Raw genomic sequence first — 17,773 nt, forward strand, 5'->3', positions numbered from 1 at the left:
TTACTCCAATACCATAATCTGTAAATACAACACGCTACTTCCTGTCTCGAATCTGCGAATGTGCGTCACAGGTTGGGTGTTTCTGTCTTGTTTTTGTTGTCAAATGCTGCATGACTGCTTTAAATGCAAGTACCCCTTTCTTAATAATGCAAATGAAAGGAATTATGTTTTAATTTTTATTTACAGCTATCCAGCGACGTGTATTAGTAGCGTTGCCTCAACAAGCAAGCATAGCTAAAATTAAGAAAGCTCGAAATGTTAGCGAGCTAGCTAGCTAGTTAGCACGTTAACTTAAGCGATTCAGTCATACAGGAATAACTAGCGTTGACGTTAGTTTTAAAACGTGACAGGTTTTTGTCCCATGCTATGATCGTCATAATCTTTCAAAAAAAGGGCTGTAATAATAAAACTGTCATTAGAAACTATTATAATGTATCTTTACCTTGTATATAGTGTACTTACTGTTTTACAAACTGCTTACATGTCTGTGTATTTATATTTTGTTTTTCATTAAGCACATATGTTTAATACATTATTGTATACATTCAGTTCATTCAGTTAATTTATTTGCAACTGTACATTTGTCTACCACTAATTTATATTACTGTATTCTAGATTTAATGTTATATATTATCCCTATATTTCAACTTAAACTAGCATTATTTTGTGCCTAAGATTCTCTCTTTTTTTGTGTGAAATTCACACAAGTATGTCTTACTGAGGCAAAGAACAAAGTGGAAATGACTGTGGATATGGCATGAAAATCTTCCACTATAAATGTCAAATAAGAGTATAACAAGGTGCTTGAAATGAATGCGTATTATTTATTAATGTAAATGTATTCCCACAGCATGGCGATCCCTATAGCCATCTTGGACTGTGATCTACTCCTACACGGTCGAGGCCACAAGACCCTGGACCGCTTTGACCTGGACTCTGTCCCAGATGATTTTCTCCTCACGCACTTCGGCTTCCCCAGAGAGTTTATTCTGTATCTGGTGGAGTTACTCAGAGAGGTGAGCGTGTGCTGATCCTCAGTTTTGAACAATTATGTCCAATTAACTATTCATTTAAATGTATGTGTCATTTCTGTGTGTCAGGCTCTCTGCAGACGGACCCAGCGGTCCAGAGCCATCAGCCCTGAGGTCCAGGTGCTGGCTGCTTTGGGATTCTACACATCTGGCTCGTTCCAGACATCTATGGGAGATACTATAGGGATCAGCCAGGCATCAATGTCAAGATGCGTGTCTAATGTAACCAGAGCCCTTGTGGAGAAAGCTCCCCAGTTCATCACGTTTAACAGGTATGGCTTCATGCTACTAACAACAAAATGAAAGATTAAAAACACCAAGAAGAGGAGGAGAAAGTACATTTAAAGCAGTATTAATGTTTCCCTGACAGAGATACAGCCAGCTCAGAGCAGTCCCTCCAGCAGTTTCAGAGGGTGGCAGGATTCCCAGGAGTTCTGGGGGTGCTGGACTGTGTTCAGGTTTACTATATTATACTGCATTAACACTTCTGGACACTTTGTACGCAGGTGACAGCCTCACTGATATTCTTCTCCCTTCACCTCCAGGTCACCATCAAAGCGCCAAACAGCGAAGACTCGTCATATGTAAACAGGAAGGGCTTTCACTCTGTGGGCTGTCAGCTGGTTTGTGATGCCAGAGGGTTGTTACTCAGCGCAGAAACACACTGGCCAGGCGGACTCAAAGACACTGAAGTTCTAGAGAGATCTGCTCTCCGCAAACATTTGCAGGACATAGAGGAGGGCTGGCTGCTGGGTGAGACACATATTTCAGACTTCTTACATCATTCTGTGCAGTCTGAAAACATCAGGAATGAAGTCCTTTTCTTATTTCTGTTTCCTAGGTGATCGTCGTTATCCTCTAAGGAAGTGGTTAATGACTCCAGTCGACTGCCCAGAGTCCCCTGCTGAGTTTCAGTATAATCTGGCTCACAGTGCTACACATGAGATAGTGGACAGAACCTTCAGAGCCATACAGACCAGATTCAGATGTTTGGACGGCACCAAAAGATACTTACAGGTATTTTAATCCATGCAAAGCTCCCTGTCAAAAAATGGTAACGCCGGCCTTACGTTAAATGACTTTTCAAGCAATGTCACTGTTCCAGACCCATCATCCATTTATCTCATCTCCTCTCCTCTCTTGTCCTGCAGTATTCTCCAGAAAGGAGTTCATCCATCCTGCTGGCCTGCTGTGTTCTCCACAATGCCTCCCTGCAGTCTGGATTAGATGCCTGGACTCTGGAGAGAACCGACCCTCTGGAGCAACCCGAGTGCCTCGAACAGAGGCCCGAGGACCGCGATATCCAGGCAGAGGACCTCCGAAAACAGCTCATACTCAAACACTTCAGCTGAACTGCTGGTCAAAGGGGATCAAGACTACATTAAAACTGGGACCAGAGCAAACCATCTTTTTTTTTTAAAGTGGTTAGCATTGCAACCCTCAACAGGATAAGCGGTTACGGAAAATGAATGAATGAATGAACAAACCCGTACAAGTCATATTTAAAGCGAGAAAATCCACAGACACAGTGTTGCTGATGCAGTTTTTTAATATTTTGCTGGTTTCTACTCTACTGACTACACTAAGATAACATAGTTGTATATGGAGGAACATGCAAGACGCTATACAACAAACCAAGACAACATTATACCCAAACACATTTCAAATACATAGGAAGTGCTTGATTATTCTCTCTCTAACATATCCACGAAGAGGTGAGAATAATCAAGCACTACCTGGTGTTTAACAACCATCTGAACTGTGTGCAGCTGCTATGTTATTAAGGTTTCTTTACAAGTTGAAAAAACTCACCCTCCCTTATTTTTTAATCCCTCCCCTCTTTACATTGTCCTTCCCCTCAAAAATTCTCTTTTTTTCCTTTCCAACTTGATTCCACAGGTTAAAATCTCAGATTACTATGTCACAATACAAAAACAAGGCCCTTATTTACAACAACTGCACATTAGGTTGTCATTATTTATGTACACTGGTGCATTATGACTGTTAACGGGTGAGAATGACAGGATGTTTGTGCAACGGGCTGCAGTCACGTGATGTTTTTGTGTACACACAAGATGACGGACACAAAATGAAACAGATGAATAAGAAAAAAAACTGAGAAGATGTGTTAATTGTACTGAGTATTTTATAAGTAAGAGTTATTTATTTAAGGATTTGGTCTGTTTTTATAGCGTTTAATTTAAAGGAATACCATGATATTTAATTGTTCAATTTTTTTCTCACATTGTCAGAATAGTGGTGAAGAATTAAAGATTTATTGTAAATGTCCCGGTGTTCCTTCAAATTGTGGAGTAACGAAGCTAGTGGTGTTTTACTTCTTGGAATGTTTTAGTCCCCTGATTGGCTTCATCAATATATACACACTTTCTACAAACAGGAATAAATACATCATACACTGCTGTCGCACGAGCTCTTTTAGCATCGATGTTGCTGTTTGGTTTGATGAATTTATGACATAAAAATATCTACATTAAGCATTATCGTCAATGTTTTTATTATTTAAAAATCCTCTGTGTCTTTTTAGGTCAAGAAACTTCAGCTTGACAGTAATAATTAGCTTTTTGAAGGTGTAATTGTATAAGCTAATGGTATTTTTAAATCACGAGGGAACAAAAAAAAGCCCCTCGCAGGTTGTCATGCGACAGCAGTGGAACATAAACACTGTATTACAGTTAAAAGACACAAATAGATCATGTCAAAGTTTTACACTCCATAAAACGGCATGTAAACTACACACCATCATGTAAAACTTCATCATCCTAAATGCCAAAACACAACATACATTTCCTTTTTTTTTCTTGCATACAATAAATATGCTCTTTTTTTGATGCTCAGAATATATTATAAGTTGTATTTTGGTGTTTTTTGTAAACATTATTTATAAAAAACAAAAACACAAGAACATAAACTAACCTTAAAAACACGTTCAGTATTTCTTTTTTTGTTGCATAAATTAAATATGCTCTTTTTTGATGCTGCAAATATATTATATATACAATTTTTAGTTCCATAAAAATACTTTTATGTCATGTTTCCCAACCTCTGTCAGGACCCCTTTAGTGGTCCCTTGATATGAAAATATGGTTCCCCCCAAAATTATGCAGAATCTGGATGTGAAAAACTTGAGATGGATTCAAAAAGTGGAAAAATAAAATACACAAAAACAAAAAAAACTGTTTGGTAAGCAGGTCAAACCAAGGCTGGCTCGTAGCAAAGGTGAATCTGACAAGCTTTTACACCTACAGGCGTGTAAATAAAACAATTCCCCCAAATAAATCCTAAACATTAATCCAGTTTATGATTATTCAAAAGAAACAAAAACTATAGAGACGGCAAAATGAGCCCAAAAAGGCAGAGGCCAGCCCTGATTTAAACAGTGTGTGATCTAGTTAGGTTTTTAAGGTGAGTGTGTGGGCTTTAGGTGTAAGGCCAAGTTGGTTATATTTAACTGAAGTAAGTGGAAGGCACTTTTTAAATGGCACAACTTCCTTTTAAAAAGGACTAGACGTGTTATTTTCAATATTTAGTTTTGTCTTGGAAAATCCAAGCATCGTGTGCTAACATAAACTCCCACAGTGGAGGTCCGTCAAGTATCCATATGTATTTATATTCACAAGTTCTTTAAAGGTGCAAAGGTGTATCATTGTGTGTTTCTCTAGACGTTAAAACTACATTTCCCATAAAGCTCGCTTTCCCTCTAAAATGGCTACGCTACATTAGTTCTGGAGAGAAAGTGAGGGAGCCAAAAGCAGCTAATAATTGCTTTCGGTCTGTCTTGACATGGTAAGATAACGCCAGAGGTGAGACCAAGTCGTTGTTTTGCAAGTCCCAAGTAAGCCTCTAGTCTTTACACTCAAGTCCTGTGTCAAGTCTTAGGTCAAGTCCCAACTATTAAACTTTTGAGTTTCGAGTCCTAAACAGATAATAATGCGCTCTTCACGAACGGTAATGCCATTTTATACAGCAGAGTAATATTTCGTTCATGGATGCTTTTAAAAATTTGTAAGATGCTAACTTGTCGGTGAAGATTCTCAGTCATCTAGGTCATGGTAATTGTAGGCTAGCCTGCAACTTTGTACCAGTCATTTAGAACTGAAGAAGCTTCTTGGATGAGAGGCGAAACGTCTTCAAGAAATGCAAGCAAGTCCAGTTGCCTACGATATTAGCACTTACGATGTTAAGCTAACGTTAGCTAACCGTTAGCTAATTATGTTACTATTAGTCTCAAGTTACCGTTCTTGGTGCAACTTCAAATGTCATATGCAGCTGAAAGTTGTTGCATCTCTGTCTGTAATTTTTGGTATTCAGTATACTTATCTTCAATGACATATTGTCCAACTAGCACTAAGTAACGCAACATTAGTTATTCATGGTTCTCTCCTGCAACTTGACAACTGATTAGTTGGGGGATTAAGTGTCGGATTGCTGGGACTGAACAGTGTTAATGTTTGTTGATTCAGGAAATTAATTGATTCGTGGCACACTTTTTAAATAATGTACTTTTTTTGGGCTTTGGGGAAGGTATCAAGTATTTTCTAGTCAAAAGGCTCAATTCCAAGTGATGTCAAAGTCAAGTTGCAAGTCTTTTGGTTTTGTCAAGTCAATTATGAAGCCTTGAAATTTTCTGACTTGAGTCTGACTTGAGTCCAAGCCATATGACCTGAGTCCACACTTCTGGATAATACTCTTCTCACATGACTTACCTGTCTTTCCTCTGGACAATGCTCTGACTAGTTTGTGGTGATAAAGTGTTTTTGTGAAAATGCTACAAATTGCGTCTTTAGGTTCATCTTTTGGATTTGTCAAGTCGAGTCTTAAGTCATCAAATTTGTGACTTGAGTCTGACTGTGGTTCGCACCTCTGGACAAAAGCTTAACGCCTCATTTCCACTTGCGTATGTGAGTGGTGTTCATATATCTGTAAATATACAGATGATGCCTATAGTGTCCAACACAACGAAGTGTATTTCTTTACGGATGAAAAAAAACCTGTAGCCATGACGTAGAGGCTAATTTTGTCTATTTTTTGCCTTCCATTAGTTTGGAATATGCACTTGGAACATTACTGGGACCAGAACAGGACCTGCCAGGTACGTGGCATGGAATTAGTGGCACAGGCCGAAATATTACAGATATCATGGAGATTCCCATAGGAATGAATGGACTTCTGGTTGCCTCGTCTCCATACACATACGCATGTGGAAACCAGGCAAAAATAGCTTACATCTGTCTTTTCTCTTGGCGATCATGTGATTAGTTTGTGGTGATAAACTGTTTTCTGTTATAATGCTACAAGTCACATCTTTAGGTTACTGAATACTGGATGTTCTTCAATTAAAGCCTTAGGTTTGTAATGTATTTTAAAATATTCTTCGTTACTATTTTAAATTAAATATTAACAGATTAGTTGGATTTTAATGTGTAAACGTAGAAATTCCAATAAGATGGTCCCTTTAAAATCAAGTATCTTCAGGTGTGGCAGAGTCTGTTGAAGCAGAGAAGTGAAGCACCATGTACAGGCAGTGAACCGGCAGTGGAGGGTGGAGGAATTCTTGTCTCGAGGCGTACTGAAAGGGTTGATGATGGATTGATTTTGGTCCAGGTGGATGTCGATATGAAGCCCGCTGAGTTCAGGAATCAGGACGTTGAGGGCTTGTTAGGGGTCAGAGGTTAGAAGTCATGGGAGGAAGGGTCCGGCTGTGTCAGAAAAACTCGGAGGCTCCTTCTGGTTTTGTTTCTCTGAGGAGAAAAAAGGCACTTGATTAATATTAAGGGGACAATAAAAGTTATTTGTCATTAAAATATCACAATATATGTTTTTCTACCTCCGGTCTAACTTGGGCCTAGTTGTCTGATTGCTGTTGTCAGCTGTGTATCGGCTTGTCTGGACGTGGCCCTCAGACTGTAGCCTCTCCCCCTCTGATGTCACTAAACTCTCCTCCAATGGAGACCCTTCGTTGTAGAAGAGCAGGCTGCGGGAACGGACTGCAACACACAAACACACACATTGGTTTTCATTCTCATGTCATTTCCAAATACAACTATATCTCAGGGTTATAATGAAGTCTAGGGGCCACGGGCAGGGCAGTATTTCAGCCCTTGATGGGTACAGTCTGGCAGACATTGTCCCTCACCACTCAAAGGCTGGTTGCTGGCAGAAAGGAGTGGTACTTAACGTGATGACAGCCTAACCTCTGGTTTCAAAAGGGTTTCCCCAAGGGGAAGAGGCTTAAGGAAGTAAATTTATAGGGAAGTGGAATGCAGCAGAGAGTGAAAGTTGATACTCATGTCCTCTTTACAAGACTAAACTTCTGGGATCTTTCTCTATCTTCCTTCTTGGTGTGCTTTTATTTTGGAATCTTTTACCGTTAAGTATTAGAAATATAAAGCACAGAGTTGTCGTTAGGGAAATTGCTGAGCAGCAGTTGCAATTCAAAGTTGTCGAACCACAGGTGATGTATTTGTATTTGACCTACCCTGACTGGTGGTGTAGAGGTCCGCTGATGAAAGAGGAGGAGAAGGGGAGGGATGAGAGGAAGAGGAGGATGAGGACAAAGAGGGGGTGTGACTGAGGAGGGAGAGGGGGGAGAAGCAGGGAGAGAAGGAGCCCAACACCAGGACAAAACACACGGCCACCATCTGCGTAAGAGAGGAGCAAAACACTCACATTGGTAAATTATCACAAAAAGGAGTTCAACAGGGCTATGACTAAGGTTTTTTAATATGTTCTCGATTGATTGATTGATTAGTTACTTGGTCTATAAAATGTCAATCAGAGCCCAAAATAATGTCCTCAAATGTCTTGTTTCGTCCACAACCCAAAGATATTTCATAACGACAGTATTAAAATGTATGTGTGTGAGGAGGTTTACCGTAACAAGAACAATATATTTACCATGAGGCATGTCCCTGTTTGGGTTGAGGCTATTTTACATGAACGGGGAACAACTTTCCCTGAAACCAATGATTGAAGCTTCTGCAGCTGCTGCAGGAGAGACCTAAAGAGAGACAAACAGAGAGAAATTAACAATCAAAAAAGACTGAGTAAGTAGAGAAAAGATTCAAGGAAGAGTGCTGTTTGGTTGAGGATTTTTCCTTCCTTGAATCACAGCTTCATCACCTCAGGGAAATAACACCAGTTAAATCCTCGGGTATTTTCTCTCTTCTTATAGTTTAAAGTCAGCTTTATCCACCTGATTTACTGCTGCTGTGTCAGCTAGCAGAGTGAGTGAGGAGTACCACAGAGTTGGACAGAGCACACCAGTAAAACCAGTAGACTACAGTGTGTGAGTGTGATCTGGAGAGCAGGGTTCTGATGGTATGAGCTGTCAGTGGCTGGGAGGACTCACTCTGACCACTAGGTGGAGACAGAGGACCGCTTACAGCTGCGAACCGGCCTGCAGCGAGTCAGTCAACCGTTAAATAAGCTGGAAACTAAAGCAGACAATAAAGTGGTCAATCAGATGTTTCATGTCTGTCACATGCACCAGACTGTAGTATTGCACTGTGAGTTGCCAGCTGTAATAAACTTATATGGGATGATGCTGAGCAGCATTTCTCACACAGGACTTTGATGTGAAACCACAGTGATTCACTGTTAACGTTATTACTGCTTTTAATACAATTTTTATACTGCCAAAGGTCATGCTGGTTGGCTCTGTGAATATGTGTGTGTGTGTGACTTTGCAGCACATGAACGGAAAATTTTAATGAACTTATTAAATGAATGTGTGTTGGGGGAGCTAGTGGTTTCCCTCTGCTTTCATTGTTTGTGCTAAGCTAGGCTAAACATATTGTGAATGTCTATCTGCGCTGGACACACATAGAGATGAAATTATAATCAATATTTGTCTGGCTCAAGCTAGAGGACAACAAATAAACACCTCTGGAAAGTCCATGTTTGAGTGTCTGGTCTAGTCGACTTTGAAATACTCACTGAATGCCAAATCTGTCCAATGGGATGTCGAAACAACATGGACCCAATCACTGTGAGGTCATGCTTATAACAGCAATCACTTCTGGGTGGCGACTGATTTTATGTGAAATCAGTAAACCTGTTTATTAATGTTTTCATTTCAGCCGTAACTGTAGCGCTTCAAGATTTATAGTTAAACACGGTGGTCCGACATGTCTGACGTTTCTGCTGTGCCTTTTTTACGCACTGTATTGGTTGGCCAAATCTACCACCACAAAAGCAAAGTATTGTATTGCTGTGGACGGGAACCATATAAAAATGTATTTTAGCAACCTAAAATTTTTTTATTCCAGTTTACATGTTTGCTTTTGTCAACAGAATCTGGTGGCTTTGATGGCGAGGTAAAGTGCTGAAAATATTCTAAATATAGCGTACACTTAAACTGATACGGATTTTTTTAGGTGTGTTATATATTGTGGTGTAGTGCACATTTTTTCTTGCATACGTCCTTTATTTCTATATGTTATAATTTCTCTATGGCTATACACAGTATAAGAGCTCTAACATGTCCTAATTTCCCTCAGGGGATCAATAGTGTTGCAAATTTCTGAGATGCACAAAGACTGAGATGGTGTTTTGTAATCCCATGTGGGATGGGACAAATGTTTGGCTTGACACAAAATTGACTAATAAAAATTACACAAATATGGAGTTATTCTCGTACACCTAACAGACCGGTGGCACTAACTTGGTTCTGTATGAATCCAAGTGGACGTGCAGTAAAAAGAAACCACTGCATGGAGAACAAAACGACCGCTAATAACTGCATTTGGGGCATTTTTAGGAACTCACAACTTAAATTTAGCTCATTCATTTAAAAGCTTTTTTTTTTTTAGACCTGCACATTTTCTGGACTTTATGTGAGAGTGAGCGTGCTGACTCATGTTCCTCCAGTTTGTGCCAACTCATTGTTCCTCTGTGTGGTGGTTTAACATATTCATCAGTGTGTGAGTGTGTGAGTGTGTGAGTGTGTGAGTGTGTGTGTGGTGGGAAGGGAGGGGGGTTTGCCTTCCATGATGAAAGCTACTGTTAACTCGCAGCTTTAATGACAGGCTGAGGCTGCCACAGACAGACAGACGTAGAGACAGACCCCCCCTCAACACTCTACACCACACCCAGCCACCCACCCACCCACCCACCCATCTACCCACTCAAGGATAATAGCAGATTGGTTTCATATTGTTATAATAACAGAGGAGACAAACAGAGCTGGGTGAGTCTGAGAGCAGACTCTGTTTAGACTCGTAGAATTCTCTCAATCTAACACACACTGCATATAAACTGAAAGGGTTTTAGAAAATGAATACGAGCACGTATAACCGACAGTCGAGAGCGTTTGGCCCGTGAAGACTATATGACTGCAGCTCGGCTTGCAGCTACAATAATCGTTATTTCTCCAAGAGAGATTAAAGAAAAATGAGCCCTGCTGCAGCGCAGATCATTCAGCTCTCAGCTTATCAAGCTGCATTCTTTGCAAACGCGTTGCTATTTTCAGTGATGATAATCCAAACATCATTACAAGAATGTCGGCCCTTTGTTATTAGTGTTCGGAGCCAGCTCACAACAGCTTCAGCCTGTTCAGAGACACGACAGCAAGAACTGTGGTTATGATACTGAAATTTGCAACTTTGATACTACACCTTGAAAAATATCAAGGGCATATGATTTAAAATTTTTATTCAAAGATAAATATAATATATGAAAACTCTTTTGTTGATTAGTAGCAGAGACATAAAGGCCCAGACACACCAAACCAACATCAGGAAACTGGTGGTGACAATGTTGCCTGTGTCTCGGCCAAGAAGTTTTACTTGAACACGCCACCAAGACTACAGCCAACGCCAACTAGCATGTACATTCTGCACCTGTGTGAGAGGAAATAACTCTCAGTTGCTCAGTGGCACACAAAGCCAAAAAAACTCCATTTCCATCATATGAAATTGCCCAGATCTTCCACACTGTGGGGCCCATGGAGCAAGTGTACAAGAGACGAGTGTGGCTGAGCGGCTAACTTCCGCCAGTGCTCCGGTTTAGTGCTCCGCTAACTGGAATTGAGATAAAAGTATTAAATCATGCGGTTCTAATAAACTTTTGAAATGTTATCTGACCAAATGGATCAAATCCCAACAGTGAAACGAGTCATTTTATGGGGGTTGTGGCGCACAAAAAAATGTATCTACTAATTTACAGATGTTTCTTTCCCAATTTATGTTAATGGTATAAAGTCTTGTACCATTGTCTTGTCTTGTTGTAATTCCACTTTTGGCCACTATGTAAGCTCAGTTTCAAAGCCCGACGCTGTTCCTGGTGGCTTGGCAGTTGGCAGTGGCCTGTATTCTACATTCAAAAGGGAAACCGGAAGACCGTCATGACGCTGGTTAGCAGGGCCGCCCCTCCCTAAATGCAGAACACGCGCTGTGTGTAGGGCCTCATCTTCCATGGGGGGCCACATTTTGCGCGAGGGGACGCATTTGCGCATATACGCAATGGATACCGTGAGGCGCGCGTAGAATCAGCTCGAGGAAGGAGAGAAGAGACCTGACCGCCCATGCGTCGCTGTAATGATTGACAGCACTCCACATCTGAACAATCAGAGGGGTGCGCTGGCAGGCACTTGCAGAGCTGCAGCAGGTGAAGAGCTGTCGACATGTCGTCCAAAAGAGCCTCAGGAGTATGTGCGGGGTTGGGAGGGCGGGCGGGCTCCACGGAGGGGGAGACCCGAGCCTCGGGGGTATGTGCGGGGCCGGGAGGTCGGATGCTCCCATAGAGGGGAGAGGGAGAAATATAGCTAAATAAGATGAAAATAGAAAAGAATGTCTCTGTATTTTATTTCTGTTTTCAGTGTTTAATTAAGGTGGGAGAGGCGGAGGGCTGAGGGAGATCGGACACCTCCAGAGAGGGGAGAGGGAGAAATATAACAAAATAAGATTAAATAGGAAAAACCTGTCTCCCTCTTTTATTTTATTTTCAGTGTTTAATCAAGGGTGGGGGATTGAGGTGGTGGAAGTTACTTTCTTTTGATGAGTAATTGATGGCTATTTGTGACTCAGATTTGTTTATTTATTTATTTCAGTTTGAAGTTATTTTTATTTAATATTTATTTATTTATTTCAGGTGGAATTACTTATTTTATTTGACTCATACAGCCAAACTACTGTATCTACAGTACATTTGTTATTGCCATTAAAGGTTGTCAAGTTAAATGGCAAGTTGTTGTACGGTCATTTTGTACCTATGATACATTTGGGATGGGGGCCTCCAAATAAAATTTCGCTTAGGGCCCCAGTTTGGTCAGGGACAGCCCTGCTGGTTAGCCAGTTAGCACATTAACAACTCAACCTGATGCTGAAAGAACAAAACATATTTACTGTGCACTAGCAAACAATACATCAAACATTTATGAACCATTTCTGCTAAAGAGCTAAATGGCTAAAAACATAATCTTACCGATTATAACAAGTTTGTTTACGCTCTTTGACTTTAGTCTTTTGTTTACTTTCCTCACTTCTGTTTCTCTGCTCATGCGATGAGCTGAACTGCCAAACAGAGTGATTTCATTCATCAACAGGCTCTGCAATCTCTGATGGCCGACAAGGGCCGACAATGACCAACAGTGTGAGACCCACTGCAAAAACTAGGGCGACAGACACTCATCAACGGCAACGCTAATCAATCAGATCAGGCAGGTGGTACAGTATCAGTGGGTAAACAACGCTAATGTCAGCTGGAGTGTAATTGTGTGTGTGTGTGTGTGTGTGTGTGTGTGTGTGAGTGCCTCACCTGTTGGCAGTCTCCAGGTTTTCTACTTTTCTCCACAGGTCGCTGTTTTCTGACGTGTAGCTCTCCACCCTTACAAAGAGACACAGAGTCCTGTCAGCATCTTTAATGATCTTTTACTCTGATTGCAAACATTTTCACTCATCAGGGCCGAATTCATTTTGACATTTGAATTCTTTTGTAAATAATTGATGTACCCAGCACACAAATGGATCTGCAGGATGAGAGACTTCCCAACTGTCCTCTCATCCCTCTTCATTTGCTCTTCCTTTGTCATCTCCTGCTAATCCTATTTATATCTTTTATCTTAACTTAAAATCTTGTTAATCTTCTGCTTTGTTACTCATAATCCTCCTGATCTCTTGCTATGTTTGGTCTGAGTACAGCTCACTCATACACATTCTTTTCAGAGAGTCATCCTGCTGGTTTCTTTGTAAGGGGTCCTTCAATAATCCTGTCCAAAGAGAACACAAAGACAGAGAAGGATTTCTGTTTTTACACACCTCCTCTTTCCTTACTATTGTTAAAGTCAGCTCTCCCCCGACTAATAGTGTTTGGGTACGACCTGTATGAATGTCTTCGGGTGCTTTTTGCGATTGGAAATGTCTTAAAATCAAGCCCACATTTTCACCTCCCTTTCACTCTCTGACCCATGTGTTCAGCAGGTTACTGGAGTCCTGCCATGGCAATGAATTGCCAGAAAAACAAAGGAGAGAAGAGAGGAAAGAGTTTCTGCTCACTTTTAATGATGAAATACATCCTGTACGTATTATGTGTTCATCTGGACATCTGTACCTGACCCTAAAGGAGATAGGCTGCTAGTTCAATCCCCTGCAGAGCTTGTGTGTGTGGCACCAAACTCAGCTCTAACTTCAACTCTCAGGCTCACTTGGGCATTTCACCAATCTATCTTTTCTCCGTTTTTCAGTTGTATTTTTCTTTTTTTTGTGTGAGCAATGCAGATGAAGAACATAAAATTATGTATAAAAAGCCCTGTGGTTGGACTCAACCTCATTGGCCATCATGGCCGCTTTCTGGAACAAATGCAACGCTCTTAAACACATTGTTAGACAGCTCGGAGGAGTGGAAGAGAAAAGTTATTCATTTATTGCATAGACACTGCTGTGCAACTGGCTGTTTGAGCATTTTTAACAGCTGGGCTGGCATGAAACTGGTTGAAATAACAGTAATAATTCAGCAGTAGAACATTTATCTCCATGATTCGATGACAAATTGCATTTTAAAAAATCATGTTCCACTGAAAAACATCAAATGATGATGATGAATGCATCTGACCGTGGAGGTTGAGAAACATTTTGATAAGAAACATCCATTAATTTGGTCTTTTCATAGGATTTGTTGACTGTTCAGAAAAATACTGAGTCGCACCATTATTTATTGAATCGATTTTTTTTAAATTGTTTTTCCTGGCTGGACAATTCTAAATAATCATAACCACTGATGTACTGTACTTTAATACCATTTAAAAGAACTATAATGAGAAAAAAAGGGCTTGGAAATCGCAAAAAGACAGCCAGATATAAAGGTAAACCAAAAGGAGTGGAAAACGGATGGAAACACGGGGACAAAGAGTTTTTCCAAGCCTTACTTTTTCTCCAGACATTCCACATATTCTTTCTTCTTCCTCCGACTCTCCTGAGCTGAGATCTGGATAGAAAAACAAAGAAATATCAGCAAGATGCAAAGACAATTTGTCAAGTTACTAAAGATATATTATGCAGGATTTTCCTTAAAAAAAACAATGCATAGACTCATACTGAAGTAATCCCTCTCAGTTATCACTTATGAGTCACTAGAAGTGTGTGGCAGTGGATATTTCTCTGCAGAGACTCTGATCTCTGCCTGTATTTTCTTATTTTCCTCTTATTTTCTAAGCTTGGGACATTTATGAGCGTGTAGTCCCACAGAGCTCAGGTTAAGTCAGGGCTTTATGAAAAGATACTGACCAGGTGCCAGACCATAAGCAGTACGCATCCAAAAGACACAGTGCTGGAAAAATGTAAATATAGCGAGGGGAAACGCCAAAGGAGAGCGAATCTGAGGATGGCTTTTACTTGCAATTAAAAGCTGCGGTGTTTACCTTGTTTTTAATCTTCCGCCGGACCCTCTTCAGTGCCTTCTCTTCACTCTTAGTGAGAGGAAGTTTGTTAGGTACTGGGTAACCCTCGGCAACTAGGGTCCTCTTCTCTTCTTCCGTCAGCAAGAGGGGTCCTGAACCCTGCAGCTTCTGCACAATGACACAAAGGAACTTCATCCATACACTCACAACCGTTATCACAATTTTTTAAAGGGGACCTGTTCTGTTCATTTTAAGGTTTATATTTGTACTTTGGGTTTCTACTAGAACATTTTAACATGCTTTAATGTTCACAAAACACTTTATTTTCCTCATACTGTCTGTGCTGGAACACCTGTGTTCACTCTCTGTCAGAAACGCTCCGTTTTAGCGCCTGTCTCTTTAAGAACCCCTCCTGAAAAAGCACAATCTGCTCTGATTGGTCAGTGTTTCCAGGTTTTCTGCATCTTGACATCTCTGCACTGCCAGGAACTGACCGTAATAAAGTGGAGTGGCACTTTCTCCGGATAAAAATCTCCTATTAAAGCTTGCAAACCAAAATCTTTACAACTGGAAATGTTCCAGCAGGAATATGAACCAAAATCGAGGAGAAATTAACAGCATCAGGAACCAAGATTACATATTTTCCAGCATGTAGCTACATGTAGTAGTGTACATAATGTAAACACCTGCCTGGAGCATATGACCATATAGAAACCTGGCATGAGCTGACATCAGCTTGTAGCCAAACTTTAAAAAAAAACACAGCTGGAAACAAGAGCATTCAGAACGATCTAAAGCCTGTGGTCTTTGCTCACAGGGATTACTTTAACACACGTTTACCTCATTATTTGAAACTGGCAACGTTTGATATCAACATCTGACACTGTAATGTTGTATATATGGCAGAAAATAAGGAAAAGCATATTTAGGTCCCCTTAAAAATAATCCCCGCAGGCGGCTGACTCATCAGCTTTCCCTTTGAACAATACGAAACAACACAGCTTCTTCATGTGGTGATTTTACTGCAGCTCAGATGCATCATTACCAAATCAAACATCTTTTGCTGATGTTGAACAATTGTGTGTAAACATTTGGTCATAAGGAATTACATTATGGCATCAGTGCACATGTGATTCATTTCTTCAGAGAAAAGCTGCTGAATCGGGCAGACAATGGCCAGACACTGGACTGACTGAATTTCACTGAATAGGCCCCATTTTGTCAGCAGACTATCGGGCTGATTGAACCCCATAATGACAGCTGTGCCACACACCAAAATGTGCACTTAGTCCATTCAACTATTTGTTCCGTCGAATCAGTTCGGGAATAATAATGAAAACCAAGAGTGGAGATGGGGAGCAGAAAGATACAGAGTGTTTCTTTTACTTACATGTGGTGCAGTGAGGAGAGGTGAAGAAGAGATGGCTGAGGAGGAGGAGGAGGAGGAGGAAGAGGAGGAGGCACGACCTCCTGGCCTCTGTTGTGGTTGAGGGGAAGACGGTGGCAAGGGGAGGTGTGGGGAGGAGGGAGGGAGGGAGCCGTCACTGTCGCCGTGGTTACTGCTGGGAGGGGTGGGCGGGAGCTGGAGAGTGTCGTCTAAAAGGAGAGGAGGGTGTTGATTGAGTGCTGCTACTTTTAACTGAGACATCATGCTTTTGTTGACAACTGAAACAACACATGAGATCTCTGTTGGCGTTCTGAAAACTAAAAAGTGACTTTGTACTTCTCAAGTGGATTGCTGTGATCACTGGCATAAAGGTAGAGAGATACAGATACAAAGGCAGGAAGTTAGACCTTCTGAAAGGCTGTTTCTGTCCTGAACTGGTCTGTCAGGTTGAGAGTTTATCAGTCAGATGGTGAGTTTTAGAATTAGTTTGAAGCATTTGACAGCTTGGGATAAAGCTGTGCCTAACAAGACAAGTTTAGGGGAATAAAAACCCATAAAAGTCTTTCAATCAACATACGTTTGTGGGTTTTTATTCCCCTGAACTGGAATAAAAATGGGTTAATTTGTCAACATTTGAATGTTGTGACCATATTTTCTTGAAAACATTGCAAGTCTTGTGGACATAGGTGTAGATTTCAGGGGGGACGCAGGTGATGCATATTTCAAACATGTGAATTTGTCTCCCCTGATACATTTATTCAAACAAAATAAAAGACATTTCAACCATAAATTGTTGCAGAAAAGGCTCAAATTGGTGCTTAAAATTCCCCAATATGCAAGAAATAAAGTGTGTGATGCTCAAAATTTCCTTTGCCAGGATTCGAAACAATTTTTTATGTGTCCCCCACCTATTCTGAAACAAAACCTTCGCCGCTGTTTGTGGCGACTGGATACATTCCTTTGTGTCACTTGCTTATTGCTGGTGATTTAAATTTTGATACTAATGTAACGTGTGTGTGTGTGTGTGTGTGTGTGTGTGTGTGTGTGTTTGTGTACCGCTGGGCAGGCTTAGGTACTGTCCAATCTCTCTGGGTTCATCTTTAATGGCTACTGGCTTCACACTGTCTTGACTGGGCTCCTACAGAAACAGAAACAACAGTAACACCGATGAACTAACCACTTAACATCAATAAAAACATCATATGTAGCATCTTGTTGTCTGATGGATGCTAACCGTGTGTTTCCATGGTGACCCTCGATGTGGCGGGGCGGGGTTTAATATGAGAGGCGGGCCTTCCAGAGGCTGAGGGTCTAACCTTTGACCAACATCTGGCTCCTCTTGTTTCACCAAGATGGCGGACAGGTCCTGACTGAAGCTCCATTCAAATTCTGTAAGAGAAACAAAATACCATCAAATCAAAGACATTATATTCAACACCAAAGCTAAATTGGATCCGTTTGGCGATGGGCAACTCTGTATTTTGTCAATCCTTGCTGAATAAC

The 17,773-nt window shown here is 40.8% G+C and overlaps 2 protein-coding genes across 3 annotated transcripts in view; one reads left to right on the top strand and one right to left on the bottom strand.

Moving 5' to 3' along the window:
- Window positions 1–60: 60 nt before the first annotated feature.
- Window positions 61–3,975, top strand: harbi1 (harbinger transposase derived 1). Its single transcript, XM_033624592.2, has 7 exons — window positions 61–125; window positions 851–1,016; window positions 1,101–1,303; window positions 1,402–1,489; window positions 1,577–1,784; window positions 1,873–2,048; window positions 2,183–3,975. Exons 2-7 carry the CDS (start codon window positions 852–854, stop codon window positions 2,381–2,383), a joined length of 1,041 nt encoding a protein of 346 aa, XP_033480483.1. The 5' UTR covers window positions 61–125; window position 851; the 3' UTR covers window positions 2,384–3,975.
- Window positions 2,563–17,773, bottom strand: part of creb3l1 (cAMP responsive element binding protein 3-like 1) — a 44,388-nt gene continuing 29,177 nt past the window's right edge. For both annotated transcript variants that reach the window (XM_078165578.1, XM_033624591.2), the window contains 10 exons: window positions 17,505–17,659; window positions 17,327–17,408; window positions 16,274–16,479; window positions 14,905–15,051; window positions 14,413–14,471; window positions 12,807–12,875; window positions 7,947–8,049; window positions 7,528–7,690; window positions 6,877–7,036; window positions 2,563–6,790 (listed from right to left, as the gene is read on the bottom strand). In XM_078165578.1, coding sequence (XP_078021704.1) covers window positions 6,754–6,790; window positions 6,877–7,036; window positions 7,528–7,690; window positions 7,947–8,049; window positions 12,807–12,875; window positions 14,413–14,471; window positions 14,905–15,051; window positions 16,274–16,479; window positions 17,327–17,408; window positions 17,505–17,659 — 1,181 coding nt within the window. In that variant the 3' untranslated portion in view covers window positions 2,563–6,753. The remainder of the gene's footprint in view (window positions 6,791–6,876; window positions 7,037–7,527; window positions 7,691–7,946; window positions 8,050–12,806; window positions 12,876–14,412; window positions 14,472–14,904; window positions 15,052–16,273; window positions 16,480–17,326; window positions 17,409–17,504; window positions 17,660–17,773) is intronic.

This window comes from Epinephelus lanceolatus, chromosome 24 (genome assembly GCF_041903045.1).
Source record: "Epinephelus lanceolatus isolate andai-2023 chromosome 24, ASM4190304v1, whole genome shotgun sequence".
In the NCBI taxonomy this organism is placed as follows: domain Eukaryota; kingdom Metazoa; phylum Chordata; class Actinopteri; order Perciformes; family Serranidae; genus Epinephelus; species Epinephelus lanceolatus.